This window comes from Hyperoodon ampullatus (assembly GCF_949752795.1).
Source record: "Hyperoodon ampullatus genome assembly, chromosome: 2".
Classification (NCBI taxonomy): Eukaryota; Metazoa; Chordata; class Mammalia; order Artiodactyla; family Ziphiidae; genus Hyperoodon; species Hyperoodon ampullatus.
This window is the reverse complement of record NC_136915.1, coordinates 7,408,481-7,435,699: the sequence shown is the minus strand read 5'-3', so window position 1 is coordinate 7,435,699 and position 27,219 is coordinate 7,408,481. Positions and strand designations below refer to the sequence as shown.

At 43.8% G+C, this 27,219-nt stretch overlaps 1 protein-coding gene across 3 annotated transcripts in view; it reads left to right on the top strand.

Moving 5' to 3' along the window:
- Positions 1–27,219, top strand: part of CLSTN1 (calsyntenin 1) — a 78,484-nt gene that overhangs the window by 38,660 nt on the left and 12,605 nt on the right. For 2 of the 3 annotated variants that reach the window (XM_079697973.1, XM_079697971.1), the window contains exons 2-9: positions 1,547–1,669; positions 13,950–13,979; positions 15,152–15,347; positions 16,934–17,142; positions 20,237–20,386; positions 20,499–20,684; positions 23,454–23,702; positions 24,043–24,164. In XM_079697973.1, the coding sequence (XP_079554099.1) occupies positions 1,547–1,669; positions 13,950–13,979; positions 15,152–15,347; positions 16,934–17,142; positions 20,237–20,386; positions 20,499–20,684; positions 23,454–23,702; positions 24,043–24,164 (1,265 nt within the window). The remainder of the gene's footprint in view (positions 1–1,546; positions 1,670–13,949; positions 13,980–15,151; positions 15,348–16,933; positions 17,143–20,236; positions 20,387–20,498; positions 20,685–23,453; positions 23,703–24,042; positions 24,165–27,219) is intronic. The other variant, XM_079697972.1, reaches the window with a different exon arrangement.

The window sequence follows — 27,219 nt, the reverse complement described above, 5'->3', positions numbered from 1 at the left end:
GTTTTCAGTCAAGTTTTTCAGAAATTTTGCATTTCATTTTCTTTTAATACCTCATATTTGTAATTCTATATTCATAAGTCTTGTTATACCTCTTTTATGTTTTTGTTTGTAATGCTAATTTTAAATAAATAATGTATTATTATCGTCATAAAGAAATAACATTTTAAAATTGAAGTGTAGTTGATTTACAATATTAGTTTCAGGTGTACAACATAGTGGTTCAGTATTTTTTAGATTACACTCCTTTAAAGTTATTACCTAGGGACTTCCCTGGTGCAGTGGTTAAGACTACGCCTGCCAATGCAGGGGACACGGGTTTGAGCCCTGGTCTGGGAAGATCCCACATGCTGCGGAGCAACTAAGCCCATGTGTCGCAACTGCTGAGCCTGTGCTCTAGAGCCCGTGAGCCACAACTGCTGAGCCCATGCTCCACAACGAGAAGCCACCGCAGTGAGAAGCCTATGCACCGCAACGAAGAATAGCCCCTGCTTGCCACAACTAGAGAGAGCCCGCGCACAACAACGAAGACCCCAAAGCAGCCAAAAATAAATAAATAAATTTAAAAAAAAAAGTTATTACTTAATAATGGCTATATTTCTCTGTGCTGTACAATATATTCTTGTTGCATATCTATTTTATATGTAGTAGTTTGTATGTCTTAAAAAATTTTTCTTTGAAGTATGGTTGATTTACAATGTGTTAGTTTCTGGTATACAGCAAAGTGAGTCTGTCTTTATATATATATATACTCTTTTATATATATATTCTTTATATATTAGGTTGGCCAAAAAGTTCATTTGGGTTTTTCCGTGACATCTTACAGAAAAATCCATACAAACTTTTTGGCTAACCAAATATATTATTCTTTCTCAGATTCTTTTCCATTATAGTTTATTAGAAGATATTGAATGTATAGTTCCCTGTGCTATGCAGCAGGACCTTGTTTAGTTTGTATCTCTTAATCCAAGAAACAACATATTTTATTTGTAACTTTTCTAAGATAGGCTGAAAACAGAGGTAGTAATATATGATACTGTCCATAACCATGAGTCTTTTTTCTTTCTTTCAATTTCTAGAGCAATTTATTTCTTATTTTTGGTTGCTTCATGGCCTCAGATAATTTCTACATCACTTTAGAATTTAGGATTTCATCCCATTTGGACGTTGATACCAAACTTTGCCACAAAAAATAGCAGCATGGCCTTCCAAACTCATGAGAGTTTTGTTGTTGTTGTGTTTTTTTTGTTTTTTTTTTTTTTTGCGGTACGCGGGCCTCTCACTGTTGCGGAGCATAGGCTCCGGACGCACAGGCCCAGCGGTCATGGCTCACGGGCCCAGCTGCTCCGCGGCATGTGGGATCCTCCCGGACCAGGGCACGAACCCGCGCCCCCCGCATCGGCAGGCGGACTCCCAACCACTGCGCCACCAGGGAAGCCCGAATTTTATTGTTTTAATAATGGATGTGTGTCTTCAAAAGCAGTCGAGTTGAAAATAATAATTCTAACCTGGCCTGTGTCCTTTCTCCTTTTTCTGTTTTTGAACACAGTCAACAAGCACAAGCCATGGCTGGAGCCCACGTATCACGGCTTAGTTACGGAGAGTGACAGCACCGTGCTCCTAGACCCGCCACTGATTGCCCTGGACAAAGATGCACCTCTGCGCTTTGCAGGTACCAGCGTGTCTTTGTTTACTCCCCATGAGTCTGGGCTTGTGGGAAGCATTTCACACATCCCCTTTGGGTTGTTTCTGAGCCTTTCTGAGAATGTCTTGATAGCGAAGGGTTGTGTGTGGCCCCCACATACCATTTTTTTTCCATTTAATTTTAAGAGTTGGGGTACCTGACCACCCCCCCCCACCAAAAGCCTGTCTGTACTTGTTGAAAAGCAAAATATTTAATTGCATCACTGCGTTCCTTGTCTGGATGTAACCAGAGAGAGAGCATCTAGACCATTGCATCTCAAACTTCAGCATTCATGCAGAGCACAGGGATCGTGTTAAAATGCAACCTTAAAAAAAAAAATGCAAGCTTAGATACAGTGGGTCTGGGAGGACCTGGGATTCTGCCTTTCTAACCTGTTCCCTGGTGCTACTGGTCCATGCACGGCGAGGATCTAGGTAATTACGGCTCAAGATTTTCCTTGCACTGCGTAGGTTTCAGTTACCTGAAAAGACTTATTTAAAGACATTGAGCAATCTTTTATAAATGAATTCTTTTGGCTTAGATTTTACTTTCAGTAAATTTTTTTTTTTCTTTTTTTCGGTATGTGGGCCTCTCACTGTTGTGGCCTCTCCCGTTGCGGAGCACAGGCTCCGGACGCACAGGCCCAGCGGCCATGGCTCACGGGCCCAGCCGCTCCGCGGCATGTGGGATCTTCCCAGACCGGGGCACGAACCCGTTTCCCCTGCATCGGCAGGCAGACTCTCAACCCCCGCGCCACCAGGGAAGCCCTCAGTAAATTTTTAACTTGAGTTACATCATAAGATTGTCAGCTAAGTGTTTATAGGGACAAATCTCTAGGGTTGCTTTGGAGATTTGCTGCTTTGCTAGCATTCAGTAGCACTTTGCAAATCAGAACTGTCCTTGCTTTACGTCGGGGCCATAGTAACTTCCTTAACTGGTGGAGGAACGGGCTGCTTCACCCTTTCTTTGTCAGAATTGACTATCAATTCTGATCGTCAGAATTGACATCGCGAAGTTAATTTTCAAAGAGCAGTTTCTGCATGATGTTTTTCCAGAACAAAATTTCTGTTTGTTCTGTTTGCCTTGGGACAAATGAGAAAAATTCAGTAGCTCTGGTAGATCATTCCATACATTAAATTTAGTGTGGTAAGTGGCAGCAGTGAATGTGAGGCTGCCTCTGAAGAGCTATTTAAAACGTGAATTTGTTCTTCTTTCCGTTCAAGTGCCACATCCCATTTCCAGGAAAGTAACCCGAGAAGCAGCTTATGGTGTTGGAGTCAGTGGTAGAGACAGACCTTTCCAGTTAGTTTTACTTGTTTATTGGTTTTTAGACGGAAATCCAGTTAGATGGATGGTAGAGGAAGCGCTCTGTGCTAGGCGTACAGTATCTGTCTGGTAGCCAAGGGGATTTTTTTGTTTGTTTGTTCCCCACCCCGCCCCCGATTTAAAATCATTTTTAGCATTACCTCGTGGTTTCCTCTGTGAATAGCTAGATTCTTGAGTGTTTGCATATACATATATACACACACTTTGCATGCAACACCTTTGGTTATTATATGCCGTTCCTCCTTATGGGTGTGACGTTTCAGTGCCTTGTAAATAACTTTAATGGGGTTATTTAGCTCATGTTTCTGAGGGGACTTGTACATCTCTGACATCTCAAGCATTCTGAGAAGTGATCGCAGTCAGGAGTTTTGTATTTACTCCCCCCGGCCTCTCTCTATGAATTCTCATCTGTGTCCAGTCCTGTTGCTGGTGGAGCTCTGTCCCGTTACATCACTCGTGATACATAACACTTATAAAGCATTTCGTGTCCCAGGCATTGTTGTAAGTGCTTTACATATACGCATTTGTGTTTAATCCACAGCAACCTTTTGAGGTAAGTATGCTTCCTGCCACCCCTGCTTTAAAAAGAGGAAGCCGAGGCACAGAGCAGCTAACTTTGCTCTGGGTCACAGCTAGTATGTGGCAGAGGCCAGATTCCAGCCCAGGCGGGATGGCTCTTCACTATGATGCTGTATATGGCACCAGGAAGGTACAAAGGAAGGGAAGTAGGAAATGAAATGTACATTGAATACTAACTTTGAAGTCATATTAATAAAGTTACTTATTTTTTCTTTCTCGTTGGATTTAATTTTATTGGGTCATTTATCAAAACTTAATGTATTATTGTGAATGAAATAATACTTATAAAGTTTTATGTTTTTAGAGATCCTCAGGTATTTTTTTATTGATGTGCCAAAGTTATATATTGGGATTTTAAAAAACTATGTAGAGAAGCACTTTAGAGCCAAGTATAGTGGTAACTTGATTGTATTTGCCATAGTGGCCAGAAAAAGTAAGTATTTTCCTTCTGGAGATTTTCACAGGGGAGCACAGTTGCTCTTGTATTCTTTTTTTAAAAATACAATTCATGTACCATAATGTATAGTTTTTAAAGTATACAGTTCACTGGTTTTTAGTATATTCATAAGATTGTCCAACCATCAGCCACTGTCTAGTTCCACAACATTTCATCTCCCCAAAAAGAAACCCTTGCACCTGCTAGCAGTCACTCCCCTTGGCAACCACTAGCCTACTACTTGTTTATGGATTTGCCTATTCTGGATATTTCATATAAATACATATGTGGCTTTTTGTGACTAGCGTCTTTCACTTAGCATGATGATTTGAAGGTTCACCCATGTTGTGGCATGTCCTTCATTCCTTTTTTTTTTTTTTTTTTTTTGCGGTACGCGGGCCTCTCACTGTTGTGGCCTCTCCCGTTGAGGAGCACAGGCTCCAGACGCGCAGGCTCAGCAGCCATGGCTCATGGGCCCAGCCGCTCCACGGCATGTGGGATCTTCCCAGACCGGGGCACGAACCCGTGTCCCCTGCATCGGCAGGCGGACTCTCAACCACTGCACCACCAGGGAAGCCCCTTCCTTCTTTTTTATTGCCAAATCATATTTCGATGTACGGATGGACCACATTTCATTCATTCATCCATCAGTAATGGGCATCAGAATTGTTTCCACTTGGCGGTGATTGTGAATGATGCTGCTGTGGACATTCGTGTACGAGTTTCTGTGTGGACATCAGTTTTCAGCTCTCTTGGTTATACACCCAGGGGTGGAATTGATGCTCATCGACTCTTCCTGAAGCGTGGTCCTCATCCTACCAAAGTGAGTAGCTGCACAGTCCAGGGAAGGGAACACCTGTCTCCTTCCCTCTTCTGTTGCCATGGTACCCATCCAACTACCCATCCAGCTGCTATACAGAACACTGCCCCCACGAGGCTGTAGCAGACGGGTACGTAGGAAAACAAACCCTAGAGCCAGCAGCCTGTGCTTGAATCCTGGCTCTGAAACTTACTGGCTGTGTGGCTTTGGGCAAATTACATAACATCTCTGTGCCTCGCTTTTCATCTCTTGTAAAATGAGGATAATATCACATACCTTACAGGGTTTGGGGAATATTAACTTATTTATGTATAAATATGAAGAGCTTAAAACAATGCCTGCTATGTAGTAGGTGCTGTGTACAGTGTTTGCTGCTGCTGTTATGAATCTTTTAAAAATATTTCTTAACGTTCTGTGAGAACTGTTTTTCCATCTTTCTCTAATAGTCTTCATAGTGTTCCATTTTCTCACTGATTTCTTAAATAACTTTTGTGTAAAGCAGAGGCTAAGTCTGGAGCCTTGTTTTGATCTTAGGTTGGTTTTGGTGGTGACGTTGAGTTTATTTTAACACCATGATGATGGTGGTGGTGGAGGCAGCGGGCACATCTGACATTTATTGAGCTCTTCAGTGTGGCCAAGGGTGTTCTCAGGGCTCTGCCCAGTTACTTTGTCTGATTCCTTCCAGCAATCTCACGCGATGGGTACTCTCATGCCCCCATTTTCCATATGAAGAAACGGAGACTCAGAGCATGTCTGTCAGCAGCATGACTACCGTATTCTCCATTTAATCCCTGGTCCCTAGACCAGCACCTGGGACTAGTTGACGCTTCCATAGATATTTGTAGAAGGAACGAGTGAGTTTGCCCAAGATCACACAGCTCACAAACAGCCGTGCTGCCTTCGAGCCAGGCGGTCTGACTGCAGCGTGATTCTTAGTTTCACCGGGTCAGCTCTCGTGATATTGACTTCACAGTGTTGTAAATATTCTGGTCCACAGTCTCATCCCATCACAGGACCTGTGTGTGGGTAATCACTGGAGATTACTCATGCAGCCTCTGAAATAAATACCTGTGTAATGTGGGAAGCCTGGTCACCAAAGTGTGTTGTAAATTGTCACTCATCAGACATTCATGTGGGGCGCACAGGGTCTGGCCCACGTTGTTTTCTTGGGGGTGAAACTAAGAGAATAAAGTCTTGGTATTTGTCATGTATTTTAGAAAATCGGAACAACTCAATTCCTTATTCAGCCCCTTTTCCTTAATCTGCTGAAAGCCTGAGTAGAGGTGAGGGTAAGAACATGTATTGTACGTTTTATATATTTAATGGGGAGTTAAAAGCTGGGACCACTTCACAGGCCATGTTGTTGCTGTTTTGACGGTTACCCCTTCTTCGCTGCCTGTATTGGAAGCTGAACACCCTGCACTCCCCGCGCCCCCCCCCTTTTTTTTTTTTTGGCGGTACACGGGCCTCTCACTGCTGTGGCCTCTCCCGTTGCGGAGCACAAGCTCCGGACGCGCAGGCTCAGAGGCCATGGCTCACGGGCCCAGCTGCTCCGCGGCATGTGGGATCTTCCCGGACCAGGGCACAAACCCGTGTCCCCTGCATCGGCAGGCGGACTCCCAACCACTGCACCACCAGGGAAGCCCCCCGGCCCCCGTTTTGAAGCTCTTCCCTTTAGTAGGTGTTTCCAGAAGCATTCTTTTTCCTGCCTTCCTAGACTGAGTACAGACATTCCAGAAGATTAGTTAAAACAATTATGATACGAATGGAATCCAAAAGAAATTTCAGGGCAAGAACGGGAACTTTACTTTTTTTGATATTAGAACCAACTCAGATCTGTGCTCCTTTTCTCCATAGGGCTTCACTACCACACATCTCTGCCCAGTTTTGCTTTTTCAGCATGTGCAACTGGGCTGGCATTGTGTTTGCAGCAATGAGTTGGATGTATTAGGTTAAGCCACATGAAAATGCCATTTTTGTATGTTGAAAATGTCAAAATATTTGAAAAAATGGAATGTCAGAAATTTTATGTGATTCAGCCTAGCATAAGGCAATAATCAGTCGAGTAGCCGTTTTTTTTTTTTTTTTTTTTTTTTTTTTTTTTTTTTTTTTTTTTTTTTTTTGCGGTATGCGGGCCTCTCACTGTTGGGGCCTCTCCCGTTGCGGAACACAGGCTCCGGATGCGCAAGCTCAGCGGCCATGACTCACGGGCCAAGCCGCTCCGCGGCATGTGGGATCTTCCCGGACCGGGGCACGAACCCGTGTCCCCTGCATCGGCAGGCGGACGTTCAACCACTGCGCCATCAGGGAAGCCCAAGTAGCCGTTTTAAATAGGTAAGGATCCGGATGTCAGGACAGAAACTTCCTATCAACAGTTACTGACTAGAGTGAACTCATGTTGGATGCATTTGCCTCCAGGAAAGGTTTGAGATCAATAATCATTAAATGTGAGGTAGCTTTGCTAAGTCTTCCAGAGAATGCAAAAAAGCATTTCTCAAAACACTGATCACCTAGGTGGGAAGGCAAAACCAGCATTGTCAGAGAGTTAAGCAGGGTTGCCAGGATGTTTATAGTTCAGTGCCAGGTGAGAGAGGCAGCGCGGTGTGGACTGGAGTTCATGAGAAGGCAAGGTGATGGGGGTTAAGAAAGGAAAGGGGGGCTTCCCCGGTGGCGCAGTGGTTGAGAATCTGCCTGCCAACGCAGGGGACACGGGTTCGAGCCCTGGTCTGGGAGGATCCCAAATGCCGCAGAGCAGCTGGGCCCATGAGCCACAACTACTGAGCCTGCGCGTCTGGAGCCTGTGCTCTGCAACAAGAGAGGCCGCGATAGTGAGAGGCCCGCGCTCTGCGATGAAGAGTGGCCCCCGCTCGCCGCAACTAGAGAAAGCCCTCGCACAGAAACGAAAGACTCATCACAGCCAAAAATAAATAAATCAATTTAAAAAAAAAAAAAAGGAAAAGAGGTGATTTCCAAAGGCAGGCTTGAGCTCCTGTCAAGGATGGGAAGGAGGTGCAAGGGCAGTGAAGGGCGGAGGGGAGGCTGGGGCAGAGGTGGGGGCTGGCAGGGCTTCCAAAGATGTGGGAGTAGTTAGCTCGTGTGGCTTGTGGAGGAGCAGAGGGTTGGAAGTGAGCTCAGGGCTGCACGGTTTCTGTTGTTAAGCTGAATGGACGGGATGTTACCTTGCACCTGGTTTTCTAATCAAGTTTCTGTCCTGACATCCAGATCCTTACTTATTTAAAACGGCTGCTCAGCTGATTACTGCCTTATACTAGGCTGAATCACATAAAATTGCTGACATTCCATTTTTTCAAATATTTTGACGTTTTCAACATTTTCAGCATACAAAAATGCCATACAAAAATGGCATTTTCATGTGGCATAACCTAATACATTCCTCCAGATGGTCCTGGGGCCCATCCGTTGAGTGCAGGTCCCCCTGTTCTACTCTTGCCTGTGTGAGTCTGTACTTGCAGGAGCACAGTTTAGAAATCTGTAACCAGCCCGTGAGGTTAGGAAACCACTGATGGGCCAGTCTCTCAAGTACGCACCGCAGCCCATCTGCATTGGAGCCGCCTGGCAGCGCTTGTTGGATTACTGAGCTCTGCTCAGAGCTGCTGAGTCAGAAGTTCTGGGAATGGGGCTTGGCAGACTACGTTTTCAGCGAGCTTCTCAGGCAGTTCTTGGCACACTGAAATTTGAGAGCCGTTGCGGTAGTCTGAGGAGCTTGGAGGCCATAACCCTTGGGTGTATGCTTTTTGTACTTTTAAGGTATCTTGAAAACCTGTTCTGATTAGAGCCACACGTGAGCTTGTTCTAGAAACAAACCTGGACCAGTAAACAAGGAAGTCAAAAGTCACCATAAGTAAGAGTCAGCCTGGATGTCCAGCTGGTGGGTGTGGAGAGACGCCAAGGAGAGAGAAGTAGGTTAGGGAGGAGAGTTGGATTAGCGGGGACGTTGTAGTGGACACTTGCTGCTCAGGAAATGTCCATTTTCCCTTAACAGCCCCTGGTCTCTTTCCTGTTGGGTCCAGATTGGTGGCTCTACAACCCATTACCCTGGTTTCCCCAGCCAGGCACATGCATGACCCTAGCAGGGCCGACCAGATGCTCCCTCTTGGGATGTGAATATCCAGGAGAGGGACAAAGGCGCTGATACCAGGTGTCACATTCATTCCTGTCCAGACCATTTTGCTCTCGGACTGTTGTGGCTCCTCTTTGCTGGTCTCTCAAGCTGCCTTGGTTTCTGACAGTTTCCTAAGTCCCTTTCTCTGGCCTGCAGTCAATTCCATGAGTTCCCAGTGGCTCTTCAGTGAAGGCCCTTTCGCTGAGTTAGCTGGAATGGATATCTGTTGCCACCAGAGGACCCTAAGTGGTTTTTTTTTTTTTTTTTTTCCCCGCGTCACAGCTTGTGGGATCTTAGTTCCCTGACCAGGGACCAAACCTGTTTTCCCCTGCAGTGAAAGCATGGAGTCCTAACCACTGGACCTCCAGGGACTTCCCTGAGCCCTAAGTGTTGGAGCTGGCGCCCATGATCTCCACTAGCAGTGTGGTGTGAGGGCAGGACAGCACCAGAGCTGGTGCGGCTGCAGGAGAGGCTCTAGAGACACCCCTCTCATTTGGGGAAGAGTCTGAGACCAAATTAAGTTTTGGAAGAAGACGGAGAAAGAATGCCAGGCCAGCCAGAAACCACAGGGACAGAAGAGAAAACACTGTCAGCCAAGAACCTGGATGCAGCTGGATAGCGAGAAGTCCTATCTCTGCTTTGCTGGCTTCATCCATTGTTATATTTTTATGTTTTGCTTTTTAAAAATTCTTTTGACTATTTTAGATGATCTTAAGGGAATGAAGAGTGGAGAGAGACAGGGGAGGGTTTGGTCCATTCTGAGGCCATCACAGCTAGAGGGGTCGTCCAGGAAACCTGGTGGGGCATTTCAGATATGACGGGAGCAGGGTTGTAGGTAGATTTATCTAGCGGAGCAGTGGTACGTGGTCTGGATTGAGTGGGAAGGAACAGGACAGAAAGAAAACAGAATGCGAGGGTGATTTTGAGGGTGGGAGAGGGCTGAGTCTGGGAGAGCAGCCTGAGGATGCAAAGGGCAGAGGTGCACTTTCTGTGTCATCACCGTGGTGCAGCTCCACCTGATACATGCGGCTCCTGCGTAACCACATGTATGTAACGGTCATATGTGTGTCACTAGGAGAACTGTACACACAGGTGTGAAGGAGACGGGAGAAGAATGAATCAATGACCACTTGAAAGTTTAGAAAGGTCAGCTCCCAGGAGAATTATTGACAGAAATTGGTCCCTGGTTTGGAGGAGGAAAATCATGAACCGAATGAGAGGCAGTAGGATACTCCCTATGAAAATATCCAAGGGATTGTTGTTCATTTTGTTGGCTGTGAGATGTGACTGTAGTTATGTTAAAGAGAAAGGTCTTTATTTGCATCCAGTGGATTTTGTATGGATGAAAGAGATGAATGTGGGGCTTTAAAATCCTCCAGCAAACAAACAAGCGAGAAGTTTGCTTGGGATCAACAGGCCAAACACCTTTTTTGTGAATCTTTTCCTCTTTTCTCTGCACCTCAGTTCCCGAAAGGGCACCATCAGCTGAAGACCCGGGTGTTCCTCCCAACCCTTTCACTCTCTCTGCCCAGTGGGCTGGAAAGCCCTGTCCATCCTCCTAAAATCCCTTAAATATCTCCTGCTGACACCGCCTTAGTCTAGCCCTCAGCAGATCTCACCTGAAATACTGCAGTCGCTTTAACTCGTTCACTCGCCCCTTGCCTGCTCCAGTCGGATCCGTCTTCCTCATTAGAATCGGGGTCCCCGGTTGGACGAGTCGATGGACCCCGAGAAGTGCGTGGACTGGCCAGTGTGCAGACGCTGGCTTAGCAGACCCAGCAGAGACACGAAGGCCACGCAGGCGGTGCGGAAAGCGCAGGTCTGCCCTGGGTGAACTTCGTGCTGCTCCTGCTGCATCAGGCTGCCAGCCGGCGAGATGGCTTTTAAGTCATTCCAGGCAAAAGGACCCAGTTGACCTAGCTGTGTAGTGAGCACCGTGGATCTGAGGCACCAGATCCTAATGATGTAGCCCATTTGAGTAGTGACTTAGGTACAATCGGTGGGGTATGTGGGGAAGATAACACATGTACGTTTTTGCTGTTCTCATTGTAAATAGATCCTGTCTTCTAGAGAACAGCCTGGAAATACACGAGTTTCAAAATAACATCTATTCTTAGATTTGATAATCATCCGTTTGAGGTGTTATTCCGTAACACATCGTGGTAGAGGCACGTGTTCAAAGCGGAAGTGCAGACCCCCATTCCTCCCTCCAGACCTTCCTTCCATGGCTTCTCCCATGTCGGCTGAGGGCAACTTCATCCTTTGCAGTTTCTCACTCAGAATCCCTCGGCCTTGGCCTTACTTTCAAAGCCCATCTGACCACTTCCCACCGTCCCATGTCCTCCCTGCTCTGTCCTTCAGCATCTCTGCCGGGGTCACTCCAGTCTCCACCTTTGCCCTCTGACAGACTTATTTTCAGCACAGCAGTCAGATGGATTCTTTCAGACTATGAGCCGTATTTATTTATTTCTCTGCTCAGAACTCTCCAGTCACGCCCTCCTCACTTGGGGGAGAAGCTGCAATTGTGTAGTAGCTGCCGTAGCTTCAGGTTGCTTGTCTGTGTCTCACCTCGTCTTTTGTCCTCTCCTGTGCTCAGCCACTGAGCAGCACACGCCTCCTTGTTCCTGAGCTGGGCCAGGCCCAGGTCTGCCTCAGGACCTTCGCACTCACTGTTCCCTCTGTGTGGAACTCTTCCCCAGATGAGCCTGTGGTTTGCTCCCTTAGTTTCCTCTGGTTTCTACTCTGACGTTACCTTATCAATGCAGCCTTCCCCGGACACCTGAAGTATAGACTGGAAACACCCCAGTGCCTTCCTACCCTCGGAATCCTCCCGTCCCCTCTTCCTAGCCTGATAGCCCGAAGGAGTGACTGAGGGAGTTTCAGCTTTTGGCAAACAGTTCCACTTTCCTCATAATCTCAGAAACAGTCTCAAGGACATTGCCTGAATGATGAGTGTCTTTAAACTCTTACTCAGCAATGCACCAAGTAGGTGGCATCACCCAGGTCAGACGCTTCATCCCAGGGTCTTAAATCTTACTTCCCTACACAGCCGCCTTGTCGGGAAAGCACATGCTGTCACGGTGAGTGACGTGGGACGGCCTCACCATTTTCTTTTCAGAACAGCAAACTCCAAGTCAAAAACCGAGACGTTACCTCTGAATTAAAGCAGGGCAACTTGATTTATCTTAACATGTACTATGCTGTATTAGTATACACCCGAAAAGTGTGAATGTAATCTAGTGACTTAGCATTCTGGAAAACAGTTGGACACAGCTGGTACCCAGCAGTTCTGCTCATGGTGGATTCTAGAGCAGTGATCAGCCAGCCTTTCTGTTAAAAGCTGGTAGTGAGAGATTGAGGCTTTGCAGCCCACAGGGTCTCTTTGGCAGTGACCCAACTGTGCCACTATCGGGAGAGGGGAAAGCAGCCCTAGACAAGACATTAGTAGGTCTGTGTCCTGATAAAACATTACTTATGGACACTGAAGTTTGAATTTCATGTAATTTTCTTATGTCATGAAGTGATACACAGAAGCCATTTTCAGCTCGCAGGCCGTTCAAAATCATGCCCTAGCTGGACTTGACCTGCAGGTTTGCCCCCACTACTCTGAGCAGTGCTGTCCCGTAGAGCTTGTGATGATGGTGGGATTCCCTGTCCACGTCTCCATTCAGTAGTTACTAGTCACGTGTGGCCGTTGAGCCCTTGAAATGCAGCCACTGCGACCGAGGAACTGAGTTTTTAATATCACGCACTAAAATATGAATTTTAGTTCAATTTTTAGCAGCCCCACGTGGCTAGTGGCTCCTGTACCGGGCAGCACAGATCTGGAGAGAGCCTGTGTATGTGCCCAGGAAGCAGGACAGAAGGACCCACCGTAGCCTTGTTCATACACAGCAAAACACTGGAGTTACGGTGTGTTCACACAATGGGAAATAATTACAGTGACAGCAGACGTTCGCGGAGCGCTTTCTTTGTGCCGGGCAATGTTTTAAGCGCTTATGTTTTAACTCATTGGGTTCTCCCTGTGCGTGCTAGTGAGAGTGAGTGAACTATGTGACTGCATATGCCAACAGGGACGAAGGCCTCAGACACACACAGTTGGAAAAGGTCAAGTGAAAAAGCAAGTCACAACAATTGCACACCGTAGGATGGCCATGTTTTGAAACTCAAAAATAAACAAAATGAAACAACACTGTTGAGGGATATGCAAATATGTGGTAAAACCATTAAAAAAAAAAAAACAGGGAATTGAGGCTGAGTAACCTCTGGGGGGAGGGACGGTTTCCCCGGCGAGGCCACGCTGAGTCCGGGGAGAGGGACTTCTACTCTGTAGGGGTCGCAGGGTGAGGTGAGCAGGATTTATATTGACTTGGGAGAACAGCTGTTTTCACAAAATAAAAGCCATGATCGCTGTAGCATTGCTACAGTTAGTACCGAATCTGGTTTCAGTTCGCATTTAAGTATATGTTCCATTAGAAGAGGGCTTTGTATTTGTTGCCTTGGTTGGGTACTTTAGGTGAGAACAGATTATTATTCAGCTCAAGAACAAAGGGTTAAAGTGAAACCCTTTCCTCCAACTGTTTTGCTAAATCTAACGATGACTTGAAAGTTACCAGAATCCAGCCACTGAGAACTTAGCTTGAAAATGAAAATCCGAAAACTGTAAAATAACAAGTAGACTTACTTAGAAACCGTTATCATCAAAACAGTCATGAAGAGAAAAATCCTCATGACACCTGAGGGTGTGAGGAGACTTTATAGCAGTATTTCATCACTAAGCTAGTGTAATCTGTGGTAAGTTGGATTCATAGAGATGTTTTGTTACTGAAGATACAGTTTTGCTAAAGCTGGCTACTGAATTTGTTGTTAAATTATGTCAAGCTTTTCTGTGTAATATGTGCATCTTTGACCTTTTTTTTTCCTTATTGTTTCGGCTTCCTTCTTTCCTGTATTACTGACATGGGTTTATCTTTTCTCCCTTTAGAGAGTTTTGAGGTGACAGTCACCAAAGAAGGTGATAAAGGGTTCTTTCTATGCCTCTTATGAACATTAACCCACTAACTTTGTTTATAAAATTGGGAATCAGCCCTTAAACAGAAGAAACTGTCATGTTCTCTTATCCCTATTTATTCTCCTACTTTGTTTCTATTTTTGAGTATATTGATGGAAATTGTATGTAACCAGACCCTTGGTTAGAAATATCTGGAAATCAGACATCCATTTGAACTATATGGATAATCCTGTTCCTTTTTTTAAAATTGGATTTAAGAGATTCACTTTGTAACCATTTTCTACTAGTTGTAATTTTGGAAGAGTTCAGTTTTATTTTTATGTGAAATATACTCTGAAGTTTTATACATACATCAAAGTATTTATATGTATTCTCCCATGGGCCAGAATGGAAACCTAGATTTTAACTCCTAAATAAGCTTGTAGACCAACTTGGATGTGCTTACGTTCCCAGGCAGGCTTCTTTTTCAGGTCTGATAGGATAAAGTCCGAAACGAAGGCAAGTCTAGCAAATCCCTCCTGAGAATGGAAACTGTATCTTAATTGTAGCTGATAGCTGTTGAAATGGATGCCTGAAAAGTTGGTATTTCTACCTTTTTCTCATTCAGTAGTTTGTTTTGATTCCCTAATTTTAGCCAGGCTCATTGCACAGGAAGACTTGTTTCTTCGATTTTTTTTTTTTTTTTTTTTGACAGACTTTCTGTAATAACGGTGCTGAACCTATGCCTCACGCTTCTTCCTCTCTCAACACTTAACTGTGCCTTCTAGCCTCCTCTCTGGTCCAAATCAAAATAGCTGCCCAGCCCTCCCAGGTAGCTGGGCAGTTCCTCCGTGTTATCAAGGCCTTGGCTGTTTGCTAATGAAACTACTTTGCCCTGGAGCTCTCTTAAGTACTCCTGTGAAATGCCTGTCTATATTTTTTCTCTTTCTCTTTTGTATTCCTGCATGAATGGATGCAAAGTTTAAACAAGTTGCTTGGAAAGCCAGAACATGCTTCTTTTTACTAAAGCCCCAGAACTCACCCCCTGTCCAAGCACAAGTGCCCTTGCTTTGTTCACAGACTCCCTAAACCCCTGGCTGCCAAATTGTTGTTGTTTATTTTCTTTGGGGGAGGAGGGGTGTGTGCCCTGGGTTTGTGTGGTGGAAATTCTAACCCACGCTGTTTTGACTCCCTAGGTGAGATTTGTGGATTTAAGATTCATGGGCAGAATGTCCCCTTCGATGCAGTAGTGGTGGATAAATCCACCGGCGAGGGAATCATTCGCTCAAAAGAGAAACTGGACTGTGAACTCCAGAAGGACTACACATTCACCATCCAGGCCTACGACTGCGGGAAGGGGCCTGATGGGGCCAACGTGAAAAAGTCTCATAAGTAAGTGAGCTGGACAGAGAGCGTGTGTGTGTAAGGAAAGTGGTGACAGTTGCCGCTGCCCCAAGACTTCTTGTTTTTGAAACATGAGGCAGAGGCTAGTTCCCAATCGTCCCCAGTGAGATTGTAAGCTCTTTGAGGGCAGGTATCCTGTTTACCCTTGTGTATGGCTCCCAGCAAGTGCCTGGCACATAGTAGGTGTTGAATAAATGAACAAATGAGTAATTTTATCCCACCAGATACCCTAGTAAAGAAACTAGGGCCTTACATTGAAAATTCAAAAAGCCTACTTTTTCCCAGAGGAAGATATTTTGTTGTTACGTGTATCTTTTTTTTTTTTTTCTGTAAATTTAAAGGGCATGAAACGCTTTTGAGCTGGTGGAAGAAAGCTGACTTCTGCACCCCGTCCTGGGTGTGTTCACATCGCTTCTGCCAGTTGGGAGCTACTGGTGTAACAGAGAAGATGGAACAACACTTGGATTTAGCCCTTTTCTAGTCTTTTCTCCGCCACTTACTAGTCCTTCGACATTAGGCAAATTTAATTCTGTCGTGTCTCGGTTTCTCCTTAGTGTATTGGCTAAGGAAGGAGGACACATAGGTGAGGTGAGGTCGCGTAACCCATTGTGAGGGTCAGGATGGATGGGTAGCATTGGGGTGTGGAGGGTCTTGGTGAACAGTGGGAGTGCTGCCTGCCAGTGAATCTTGCCTCATCCTTTTTACAAAATGTGATATTATCATTTTCCTTGAAAAAGACCTCATTTCAGTCAGGGACTTTGTCTGATTCAGAAACACGCCCTGGTCAGTAAGTAGCACATGAGACTGACAGTTTTCTGTTTGTAGCCTGGTCTGATGATGCCCTAGTTTTCTTGTGCCCAGGCCGGGGAGACGGAACATGGAACCAGGAAGGGCAAGTCGAGGTCCTTCATGAGTTGGGTCAGCAGTGGATGCTGTCCCAGCAGTGGGTTCCAGATGGTCTCTAGTCCTTAGAAGCAGGGCAGAACTGGTTTTAATGCTCATAATTTCCCATCTTCTATCTGTACTTCTTAACCCTTCTTCCTAATTTTTTTCTGGATTTTGCAACAAAATATTTTAAACTTTTCGCTGGGAGAGCAAACAGATGTCTGATATAGTTTATCTCCCTTCTGCCAGCCCTGCCACACATTGTCAAGAAAATCCCAAGTCTCTCTCTTTTTTTTTTTTTTTTTTCTTTACGGTACGCGGGCCTCTCACTGTTGCGGCCTCTCCCGTTGCGGAGCACAGGCTCCGGACGCGCAGGCTCAGCGGCCATGGCTCACGGGCCCAGCTGCTCCGCGGCACGTGGGATCCTCCTGGACAGGGGCACGAACCCGCGTCCCTTGCATCGGCAGGCGGACTCTCAACCACTGCGCCACCAGGGAAGCCCCCAAGTCTCTTATTTCATATTACTGCCTTTTTACCAGCTCTCTTACTCGCTAGGACTTGGAAGAATCAACCAGATTCCTGTATTAACTTTAAAAGTTAAAGGAAATTTAAGAATAGGGTGGAATTTTATTCTTGGGGTAAAAAAAACAAGCAAAACACACAGCCTTTCCCCTCCCCCCTTCTTCCAGAGCAACTGTCCATATTCAGGTGAACGACGTGAACGAGTACGCACCTGTATTCAAGGAGAAGTCCTACAAAGCCACGGTGGTGGAGGGCAAGCAGTATGGCAGCATCCTGAGGGTGGAGGCGGTGGACGCAGACTGCTCCCCCCAGTTCAGCCAGATTTGCAGCTATGAAATTGTCACCCCGGATGTGCCATTTGCTGTCGACAAAGATGGTGAGCACCCGGGAGCGTTCTTTCCTCACTGCGGGGGAGATGGGGTAGGCAGCCCCTCTGGGCCAATCGGCTTCAAACCCAAACTTTGTCTGCACTTCGGTGAAACTCACAGTTAGTCCGTTCAGGCTGCTCTAACAAAATACCATAAACCTGGGGGGCCAAAACAGCAGACACTTACTTTTCACGGTTCTGGAGGCTGAGAAGTCCAAGATCAAGGTGCCGAACGTCAATGAGGACCTGCTTCTTGCTGTGTCCTCTCGTGGCAGGGAGAAAACTCTAGCCTCTTTCTCTTGTAAGGACACTAGTCCCGTCATGAGGGCTCCACCCTCACGACCTCGACTAAACCTCCTCACCTCCCAGAGGCCCCACCTCCTACTAGCATCACACTGAGGGTCAAGAGTTCAACATAAGGATTTGGGGGGACACACACATTCAGTCCATAGCAAGACCTAGCTTGGTGTGTCTGTCTCACATTTAAGTTTTTTTGTTTTTCAGTTAAAGTGTAGTTGATTTACAGTGTTGTGTTAGTTTCAGGCATACTGCAAAGTGATTCAGTTTTATATATATATATATTTTTTCAGATTCTTTTCCCTTATATGTTATTACAAACTATTGACTATAGTTCCCTGTGCTATACAGTAGGTCCTTGTTGGTTATCTATTTTTTTTTAAACTTTTTTAAAAATTAATTATTTTTGGCTGCACTGGGTCTTTGTTGCTGCGTGTAGGCTTTCTCTAGTTGCGGTGAGCAGGGGCTACTCTTCATTGCAGTGCACGGGCTTCTCATTGCGGTGGCTTCTCTTGTTGTGGAGCACGGGCTCTAGGCGCGTGGGCTTCAGTAGTTGTGGCACGTGGGCTCAGTAGTTGTGGCTCATGGGCTCTAGAGTGCAGGCTCAGTAGTTGTGGCACGCAGGCTTAGTTGCTCCATGGCACGTGGGATCTTCCCGGGCCAGGGCTTAAACCCTTGTCCCCTGCACTGGCAGGCTGATTCTTAACCACTGCGCCACCAGGGAAGCCCTATTTTATATATAGTAGTGTGTGTATGTTTATCCCAATCTCCTAATTTATTTCCCTCCCTTCCCCTTTGGTAACCATAAGTTTGTTTTCTATGTTTATGGGTCTATTTCTGTTTTGTATGTAAGTTCATTTGTATAATTTTTTTAAACATTCCACATTTAAGGCAAATCATGATGTTTGTCTTTCTCTGGCTTACTTCACTTAGTATGATAACTGCTAGGTCCATCCATGTTGCTGTAAATGGCATTATTTCATTCTTTTTTATGGCTGAGTAATATTCCATTGTATACATATACCACATCTTTATCCATTCATCTGTCGAAGGACACTTAGGCTACTTCCATGTCCTGGCTATTGTACATAGTGCTGCAATGAACATTGTGGTACATGACTCTTTTTGAATTATGGTTTTCTCAGGGTATATGCCCAGTAGTGGGATTGCTGGATCATATGGTAGCTCTATTTTTAGTTTTTTAAGGAACCTCCATACTGTTCTCCATAGTGGCTGTATCAGTTTACATTCCCACCAACAGTGCAAGAGGGTTCCCTTTTCTCCACACCCTCTCCAGCATTTATTATTTGTAGACTTTTTGATGATGGCCATTCTGACTGGTGTGAGGTGATACCTCATTGTAGTTTTGATTTGCATTTCTCTAATAATTAGCGATGTTGAGCATCTTTTCATGCATGTACCTTTTGGCCATCTATGTCTTTGGAGAAATGTCTATTTAGGTCATGTTTAATTTTTTACTCTGTCTCCTGAAAGCCTCTTTTCTGGCACCAAATCTTGTGTTCTCTTATAGGGTGATGCTCTTTCTCCTTTCCTACCAAAATCTAATAAAAATCCCCCACCCAAAGTGTTTTTATTTTTTTATCTCCCTACCTTTCTGTCAGCGTGCATCCGAATGAGACTGCCTCTTAGTCCGTTTCGTTTTCTGTTCTCCATCAGATTTGGCTTTTCTGCCTCATCTTGAAGATGAAGGTTGATACCTCGCTGCCAGACACCCCGCCATCCTTAGTAATTGACTAGAATTAACTTATTCTGGAGCACAGCTTCTTTATTAGGTTATGGTTTCTTGATGATGTTGTGGTGTCTCCATTATTAATGCATAGTCCAGAATCTTCGATGAAATAATGGGCATTGCAAATGCTTTGCAGACATTTGCACTCATGTTCAAAAAGCAGGCTTCTGTTCTACTGGGTGAGGGTAGGAAATCTCTCTCTAACAAAGTAAATCTTATAGCAAGAAGTATTTAATGCAGCTCCATCTTGTATTTTTATAAATTTATTTATTTATTTGTTTTCATTTTTGGCTGTGTTGGGTCTTCGTTGCTGCGCGCGGGCTTTCTCTAGTCGCGGCGAGCGGGGGCTGCTCTTCATTGTGGTGCGCAGGCTTCTCATTGCGGTGGCTTCTCTTGTTGCGGAGCATGGGCTCTAGGTACACAGGCTTCGGTAGTTGTGGCACATGGGCTTTAGAGCGCAGGCTCAGTAGTTGTGGCGCATGGGCTTAGTTGCTCCGCGGCATGTGGGATCTTCTTGGACCAGAGCTTGAACCTGTGTCCGCTGCATCGGCAGGCGGATTCTTAACCACTGTGCCACCAGGGAAGCCCTCCATCTTGTATTTAATATTTGAAATACTTGAATTATTTTGTCTCTTTTATTCTCTTACATGTTAACTATTTAATCTTAAATATAAAACCAAATACAACTATAAGAATAAATGGAGGCTGAATTCTGTAGACTCATTCCTCTGCTTAAGCAATCCTTCAAGGTGGATTTAGTGTATGTTCAAGCTCTGGAGAGCATGAATGTTAATTATCTCAAGCATCAGTTTATTTCTGTGTCAGTGTTGCCAGGGCTGAAACACGTGCATTTTGTGTTTCAGCATAGGATGACAGAAGTCAAAAACAGTGGGTTTGAAAATAATCGGGAAAAAAATTATATATATATATATATATGAATCACTTTGCTGTACACCTGAAACTGACACAATCAACTATACATCAATTTAAAAAAAAAAGTCAGAAGCGAGAAGCAGAATGGGTTTGGGTTCTCACTGTTGTTTTTCCTCTTGGAAGGTTATATAAAAAACACAGAGAAGCTGAACTACAGGAAAGAACAGCAGTACAAGCTGACAGTCACGGCCTACGACTGCGGGAAGAAGAGGGCAACAGAAGATGTTTTGGTGAAGATCAGCATCAAGCCCACCTGCACCCCTGGGTGGCAAGGTGAGCCTCACTGTCTCTCTGCTGCTGTCACACCTGCTCTGAAAATTTGTTCACCACGGAGACCTAACAGGAGTTTTCTTCCCCCCTGCCGCCCGCGTGTGGACCCACACAGGATGGAACAACAGGGTCGAGTACGAGCCTGGCACCGGTGCTTTGGCGCTCTTCCCAAACGTCCACCTGGAGACATGTGATGAATCGGTGGCCTCGGTGCAGGTGACGGTGGAGCTGGAGACCAGCCACATAGGGAAGGGCTGTGACCGCGACACCTACTCCGAGAAGTCCCTTCACCGGCTCTGTGGTAAGGAGGCGAGAGAGGGACCCTGAACCCCTAAAAGTCTGTTCAGAAGTGTGTATGCGTGTGTGTGTGTGTGTGTCTGTGCATTTTAAGAACCACTGATTTGAAGCAAGTATTTCTCTAACATGCATTGAGAATCATCAAAATAGGCATTCTATAAGAGGAGTGAGCTTTAAATGAAATGAGACGTTTATGTAAGGACTGAAGGAAAAAAAAAGCTATAGGTAATGCAATAGCTTTTGGCAAACGTGAAGTAGAAAATGGAAACTAAGGAAACCTGCATCGAATTTATCGTCTTTATGTCCCACAAACAAGGTGTGGAGCAGCTGAGAGACAGAATGATCGCGCATCTGACCCAAGGCTAGTTCTCCATCTTCACCGTCAGTTTGGATATTTTTCTGGTTTGTCTGAATGAGGTAAAGGTGAGGTATGGATGCCTCTTGGCGAAAATGCTGAGGAGGAATGTTCCACTTGGCCGGTGGTAAAACACCAGTAACTTCAGTGGCCTCTTGATGCTCGGAAGGGCCTTTTGTAGGGAGCGTTTTCCAGTACTCATCTGTCTTTTCACTAAGTGATAATGACAGTTAGATTTAGGCAACCAGTTTTCTTTCATAATTGGAAATGGTCATATGAAGAAGAAGCAAAAGGGAAAAAGTATATTCTCTGCTGGCTCCTCCTGATTCTGAATCCAAATACTCATAATCATGTACCTAAATGTATGTAAGTGAAGAGGTCTGGAATATTTTCTATTTTATACTATGTAAGTATAGTGTAAAAACGTACTTTCTCGTAATGCCATTGTTTTTTATGGTATTAAGTGAACATTCTCTCAGCAGAACAGTTTAAAGGTAGAAAGAATTTTCTATTTGAGTGCTTATTGTACGCTAGGTCCTTCCACATGTGTTATTTCATTTAATCTTCCCATCAGGCCTACAAAGGTGGTAGCATTGGCCTCGTCTTTACAGAAGAATTAGTTGAGACCGAGGGAGGCTGAGTCGCTTGCCCAAGGTCACACTTTTAGGAAGTGGCCGAGCTGGGATTTGGACCAAGATCGTATGATACTCAAAAGACCAAGCTGTCCCAGCCAAGTCATGCTGCCCCTAGGAATAGAGAAGTCAAGGGCCCAGTGGCTGTGAAAGGTTGCAAAATCCTCTGTGGATGAATTTAAAAGAAAATCGAGGCTGGCAATGTGTAACAAAAGTTGTGAAAATGTTTCATGTTCTTTGGCTTAGTATCCCATTTCTAAGAGTTTATCCTAAGGGGATAATCACGGAGACACACAGAAGTCAAGGCAAGGTTTGTCACAGAGAAAAAATAGGGACAACTCCGTGTGCACAGGACAGATCTGTTAAATATATCACAGCACAAATTCTATACAATGAAATGCTATTCAGACATTTTAAATTATGCTGTAAAGAATATTACTGGGAATATCTGTCGGTATGTACATAGCAGGACTCCGTTTTTATAATATATTCATATTATACATATTTTATAACATATATTCATACATATTATACATATTTTAATAATCTGTGTACATTCATAAAGAAAGGACTGGAAGGGCTTCCCTGGTGGCGCAGTGGTTGAGAGTCTGCCTGCTGATGCAGGGGACGCGGGTTCGTGCCCCGGTCCGGGAGGATCCCACATGCCGCGGAGCGGCTGGGCCCGTGAGCCATGGCCGCTAAGCCTGTGCGTCCGGAGCCTGTGCTCCACAACGGGAGAGGCCACAACAGTGAGAGGCCTGCGTACCACAAAAAAAAAAAAAAAAAAAAAAAAAAGAAAGGACTGGAAGTGTTTATACCCAAATGTTAATAGTGGATATATTGGGGTGGGATCACAAGTAATTCTTCTTTTTTTTTTCTCTTTTCTTTATTTTCTTATTGAGATATAGTTGCTGTACAACATAGTGATTCAAAGTTTTTAAAGGTTATACTCCTCTTTTTTTCTTCCTTTAAAAAAAGTCCATGGTTATTTATGAATCTTTTTAATAATAAAACCCCTTATTTTTGAGGAGAAGTAAACTGAAACTAGCAAACTGTATAACCATTAAGATAAAAGTGGTACCTTAATACATGCACCCCAGTGTTCATAGCAGCACTGTTTATAATAACCAAGACATGGAAGTCACCTAACTGTCCATTGACAGATGAATGGGTAAAGAAGATATGTATATATATGTGTGTGTGTATATGTATACACACACACAGTGGAATATTACTCAGCCATAAAAAAGAATGAAATATTGCCATTTGCAGCAACATGGATGGACCTAGAGATTATCATATTAAGTGAAGTAAGTCAGACAAAGACAGATATCATATGCTATCGCTTATATGTGGAATCTAAAGAAAATTATACAAATGAACTTATTTATAAAACAGAAATAGACTCACAGACATAGAAAACAAACTTATGGTTACCAAAGGGGGGGAGGGGAGGGATAAATTAGGACTTTGGGATAAATATATACACACTACCATATATAAAATAGATAAACAAGGACCTACTGTATAGCACAGGGAACTATACTCAATATCTTGTACTAACCTATAACAGAAGAGAATGTAAAAAAAACGTATATATATTTATATATGTACGTATAACTGAATCACTTTGCTGTACACCTGAAATTCACACAACATTGTAAATCAACTCTAGTTCAATGAAAAAAAGACAAAAAAACAAAGACAGTACTTAGTGTGGCTTTGAAATGCTTATCCCTTTTGAGTTCGTCGCATGATGCATAGCGAGTGTCTCTATGTTGCTTAGGCGCTGCGTCTGGCACAGCTGAGCTGCTCCCTTCGCCGGGCGGCTCCTTGAACTGGACCATCGGCCTCCCCACTGACAACGGCCACGACAGCGACCAGATCTTCGAGTTCAATGGCACTCAAGGGGTGAGGGTCCCAGATGGCGTCGTTTCTGTCAACCCCAAGGAGCCTTTTACGATCTCTGTGTGGATGAGGCACGGGCCGTTTGGCAGGAAGAAGGAGACGGTCCTTTGCAGCTCAGACAAAACAGGTGGGTGAGCTTTGCTGTAAGGGGCGTCTGCTGCAGTGGTGCCTGGAGGCGGGCACCTTATTCTAACCCTAAAGGCTCCCACACGCTCTTGGTGACACACGTTCTGTGCTCGAGACACAGCACTGGACTCTGGGCGTTTGTTAGCTTTACTCAGTGGATTGGGCCCCTCTTCTCAGTAAAGTCCAAGCGTATTTTTTCTAAACGCTGCCTTCGCCCACCATGGAGAGTTCACCCGTGCTGATAAAACTGTGTCTTCAAGATTAAAGAAATTAAAGAAATAGCTTTTATTTCTCCTTTGGGTCTTAAGTCGGCAGTTTACTAGTAGAATTACTCTTCGCAGATATGAACCGACACCATTATTCACTCTATGTCCACGGCTGCCGGCTTATTTTCCTCCTCCGTCAGGATCCTTCAGAAGAGAAGAAATACAAACCTGCAGAATTCCACTGGAAGTTGAATCAGGTGAGTGCATGGAAAACTCACTGCTATGGATGTTTTTCAGAGAGATTAAATGGGCACTGCGACCGTGAACAGGACCAGCTGTTTATGGGCAGGGTTTATTTAAGATTTTATGATTTCTGTGTCTGTGGATAATAGGACAGCAAATTAAATCCACTGAACTCCTTTTTACTGAAAGCCTAAGTTTGTTTTTTTACATGTATGTGTTTTATACATAAAATATTAATACAGGCGTACCTCATTTTATTGCGCTTCACAGATATTGCAGTTTTTATAAATTGAAGGCTTGTGGCAACCCTGCATTGTCAGATAATGTTAGCATTTTTAGCAGTATTTTTTAATGAAGGTATGTACACTGTTATTTTTTAGACATAATGCAGTTAGTCGCACACTTAATAGACCACAGTATAGTGTAAACATAAATTTATATGCACTGGGAAACCAAAATAAACTCGTAAGACTCGCTTTATTGTGATACTCGATTTATTGGTGTGGTCTGGAACCAAACCTGTGATGTCTCCAAGGTCTGCCTGTATAAAGAAATGATATGTTTTAAATCCCAAAAATCGTGTTATAATTTATTGAGATAAGCAGCACTTGCTTAAAAATTGGGATTGAGGTCCTTGTATTTGTTTATTATTTAAGGCCTTGGCTCCCAAATTGTGCCAAGGACCCTGGGTGCCTCAGCAAATTCGGGGGTGCAATGGGGTATTTTAAATATTCAAGGAACCAGCAATCTTGACATCTTTCAGACATCACATGAACTATTATTTAGCTCGTGGGAATTTATAGTTTCAACATTAGAGCACATTATACTTCTTGTGATGATGTCATATCTTTGCAAAGCTGATTTCCTAACAGTTGCTGTGATAAAAATCAAGTGTCATGTGCAAAGAATCAATGTGTTACAGGAAATGAGGAGATGCTGTAAACTGAAAAAGCCTTTTCATTAAAATCACAGCAGGTCGTTTCCTCTTGTGATTTAGAGTTGGGACAAGAAGGAAGCCTGAGCTTAGTTTATTTGCCTCATGGAGTTTGTGGATAAGAGCTGACATAGTGTTATATGTGCCTGTAGTTGGTAAAATATAACATTGTCTGAAACAGTTACAAGATAGATAGATAGATATAAGAGCACATATGAGAAAGGAAAAAAGTATGTGACGGTGGAAAGATGAAGTGACTGTCCAGTTGGCAGCGTTCATCTCTTACTGTTGTAATTTTTATTTACATAGATCATTTCTTTCTCGGAAACTTTTGTCATCAGTTTTTTCAAGAAACTAAGAAAGGTATCATCCAGAAAAAAATTTTGCAGTGTAGGTAGACATTTTAGGTATAGTTTTGTTTTTAGTAACCACAGTCTACACTTATATATTCAGTTTCTTCTGATTACATGTTTTAGAAACTTTATCATGGAAAATTTCACACATAGGTAAAAGTGGACAGATTAGTGTAAGGAACAACTCCACACACCCTGGCTTCAATAATTGTCGGCTCTTGGTCAACCTTGTTTCATTGTTAACCTCCACTATTAATAATTTTTGTTCAAATTGTCTCATAGATGTTTTCGTGTTTACAAATTTGTTTGTTTGAATCAGGATCCAAATAAGGCGCCATACAGTGGGATTGGCTGATAGACCTTTTGAGTTTATTTTAATCTATAGACTTTCCTCTTCTCTCTTGGAATTTCTTTGGTGACAAAACATGCTCCTCTCTCTGTGGTGTCATTTAACACGCTCCTCTCTCTTCCTTAGACCCTGTAAATTGGGACTGGGCTGTAAAGGCTTGATCAGAATGGGGTTTGCATGTTTCTGATCTGTTTAAGCTCCGTCGGGCTGTTTCTCTTTGAGATTTAAGCAGCCGTCAGTGGTCAGTGTCACCACCCTGTGGCACTTGATCTCTGGTCACTTGGGTCGTAGGAAGTGTTTCTCAGGAAGGGCTCATGGGAACAGTTCATTCCTGAGTTCTTACATGTTGTTTTAATAGTTTGTCTGTGGCCTTTATACTGAAGGTCACTTTGGCTAGATATAACATCTCTGGCTCCGATGTAAGATTTCCAAGAACAGAAAATGTCTCTCCATTGAGTTCTGATGTAAAATGTTGCTGTTAAAATCTGACAACAACCTGATTTTCTTTCCTTTATAAAACACTCAGTCTTTTTGTTTGGATGACCATGGGATGTGTTGGGTTTTTTTTTTTTCCTTCTTTTTTTTAAGGTCATTTAATTTTACGAATATGTCTTGGTTGTTTTAGGTCTGTTTTCCCAAATATGCGGTATGCTTTTTAGTATCTAGTTTCAAACGTTTTGGTATTTCAGGAAAGTTTTTGTTATAGTTTTTAGTATTCTCTTCTATTGCTTTGGTTTTCCGCTCTGGGGACTCCTCTTATCTTTTGTTGATATCCTTTACCTGTTTTCTGTATCTTTCCCTTTTGTTTAAATCACTCCTGTGCTTTGTCACCTCATTTCTGAGTTGCTCTAATTACAAACTATGTTCTTCTGTTTTGTCATTTTCCTCATGTCTTTTAGTGTGTTTTGAAATAACAGATTATCATTTTCATCTCTTTTGTTAGGTATGTCTTTCAGGTATGGTTTCATTATCTGAAGGGAGGTTATTCCCTTTGGTTGTCTTTTTATTTTTCTTTTAAAAACTTTTGGGGATTGAGTCGTGATCATTTTTCCCCCCTCGATTTTACATGAAATTAGCTTTCCTACACTTTGAAAAACATGACTTTTTTTTTTTCCCTAGCTTTAGGGTTTGATCTCTCCCTTCTGTTGTTTTCATAAAGTATTTTTTAAAAAATGTGGCTTCACACACTCTGGTATCACCTGGATCAGAAGCCCTGTTGCTTTCCTCCACCCGACTTGTTTCAGCATTCATGTAGTTACTTTGTCACCAGTATTGTCGTGGGTGTTGTCTGTGGTTTGGGGTTTTACTACCCTAATCACCGTGTTTTTAAGGAAATTAAAAAATTATACTAATTCTCCTACTCTCTTCTCAGAATATGCTCCTGGTATTTCCCAAGAAACCTGTACTATTTTAAAAACTGGGGGTGTAATATA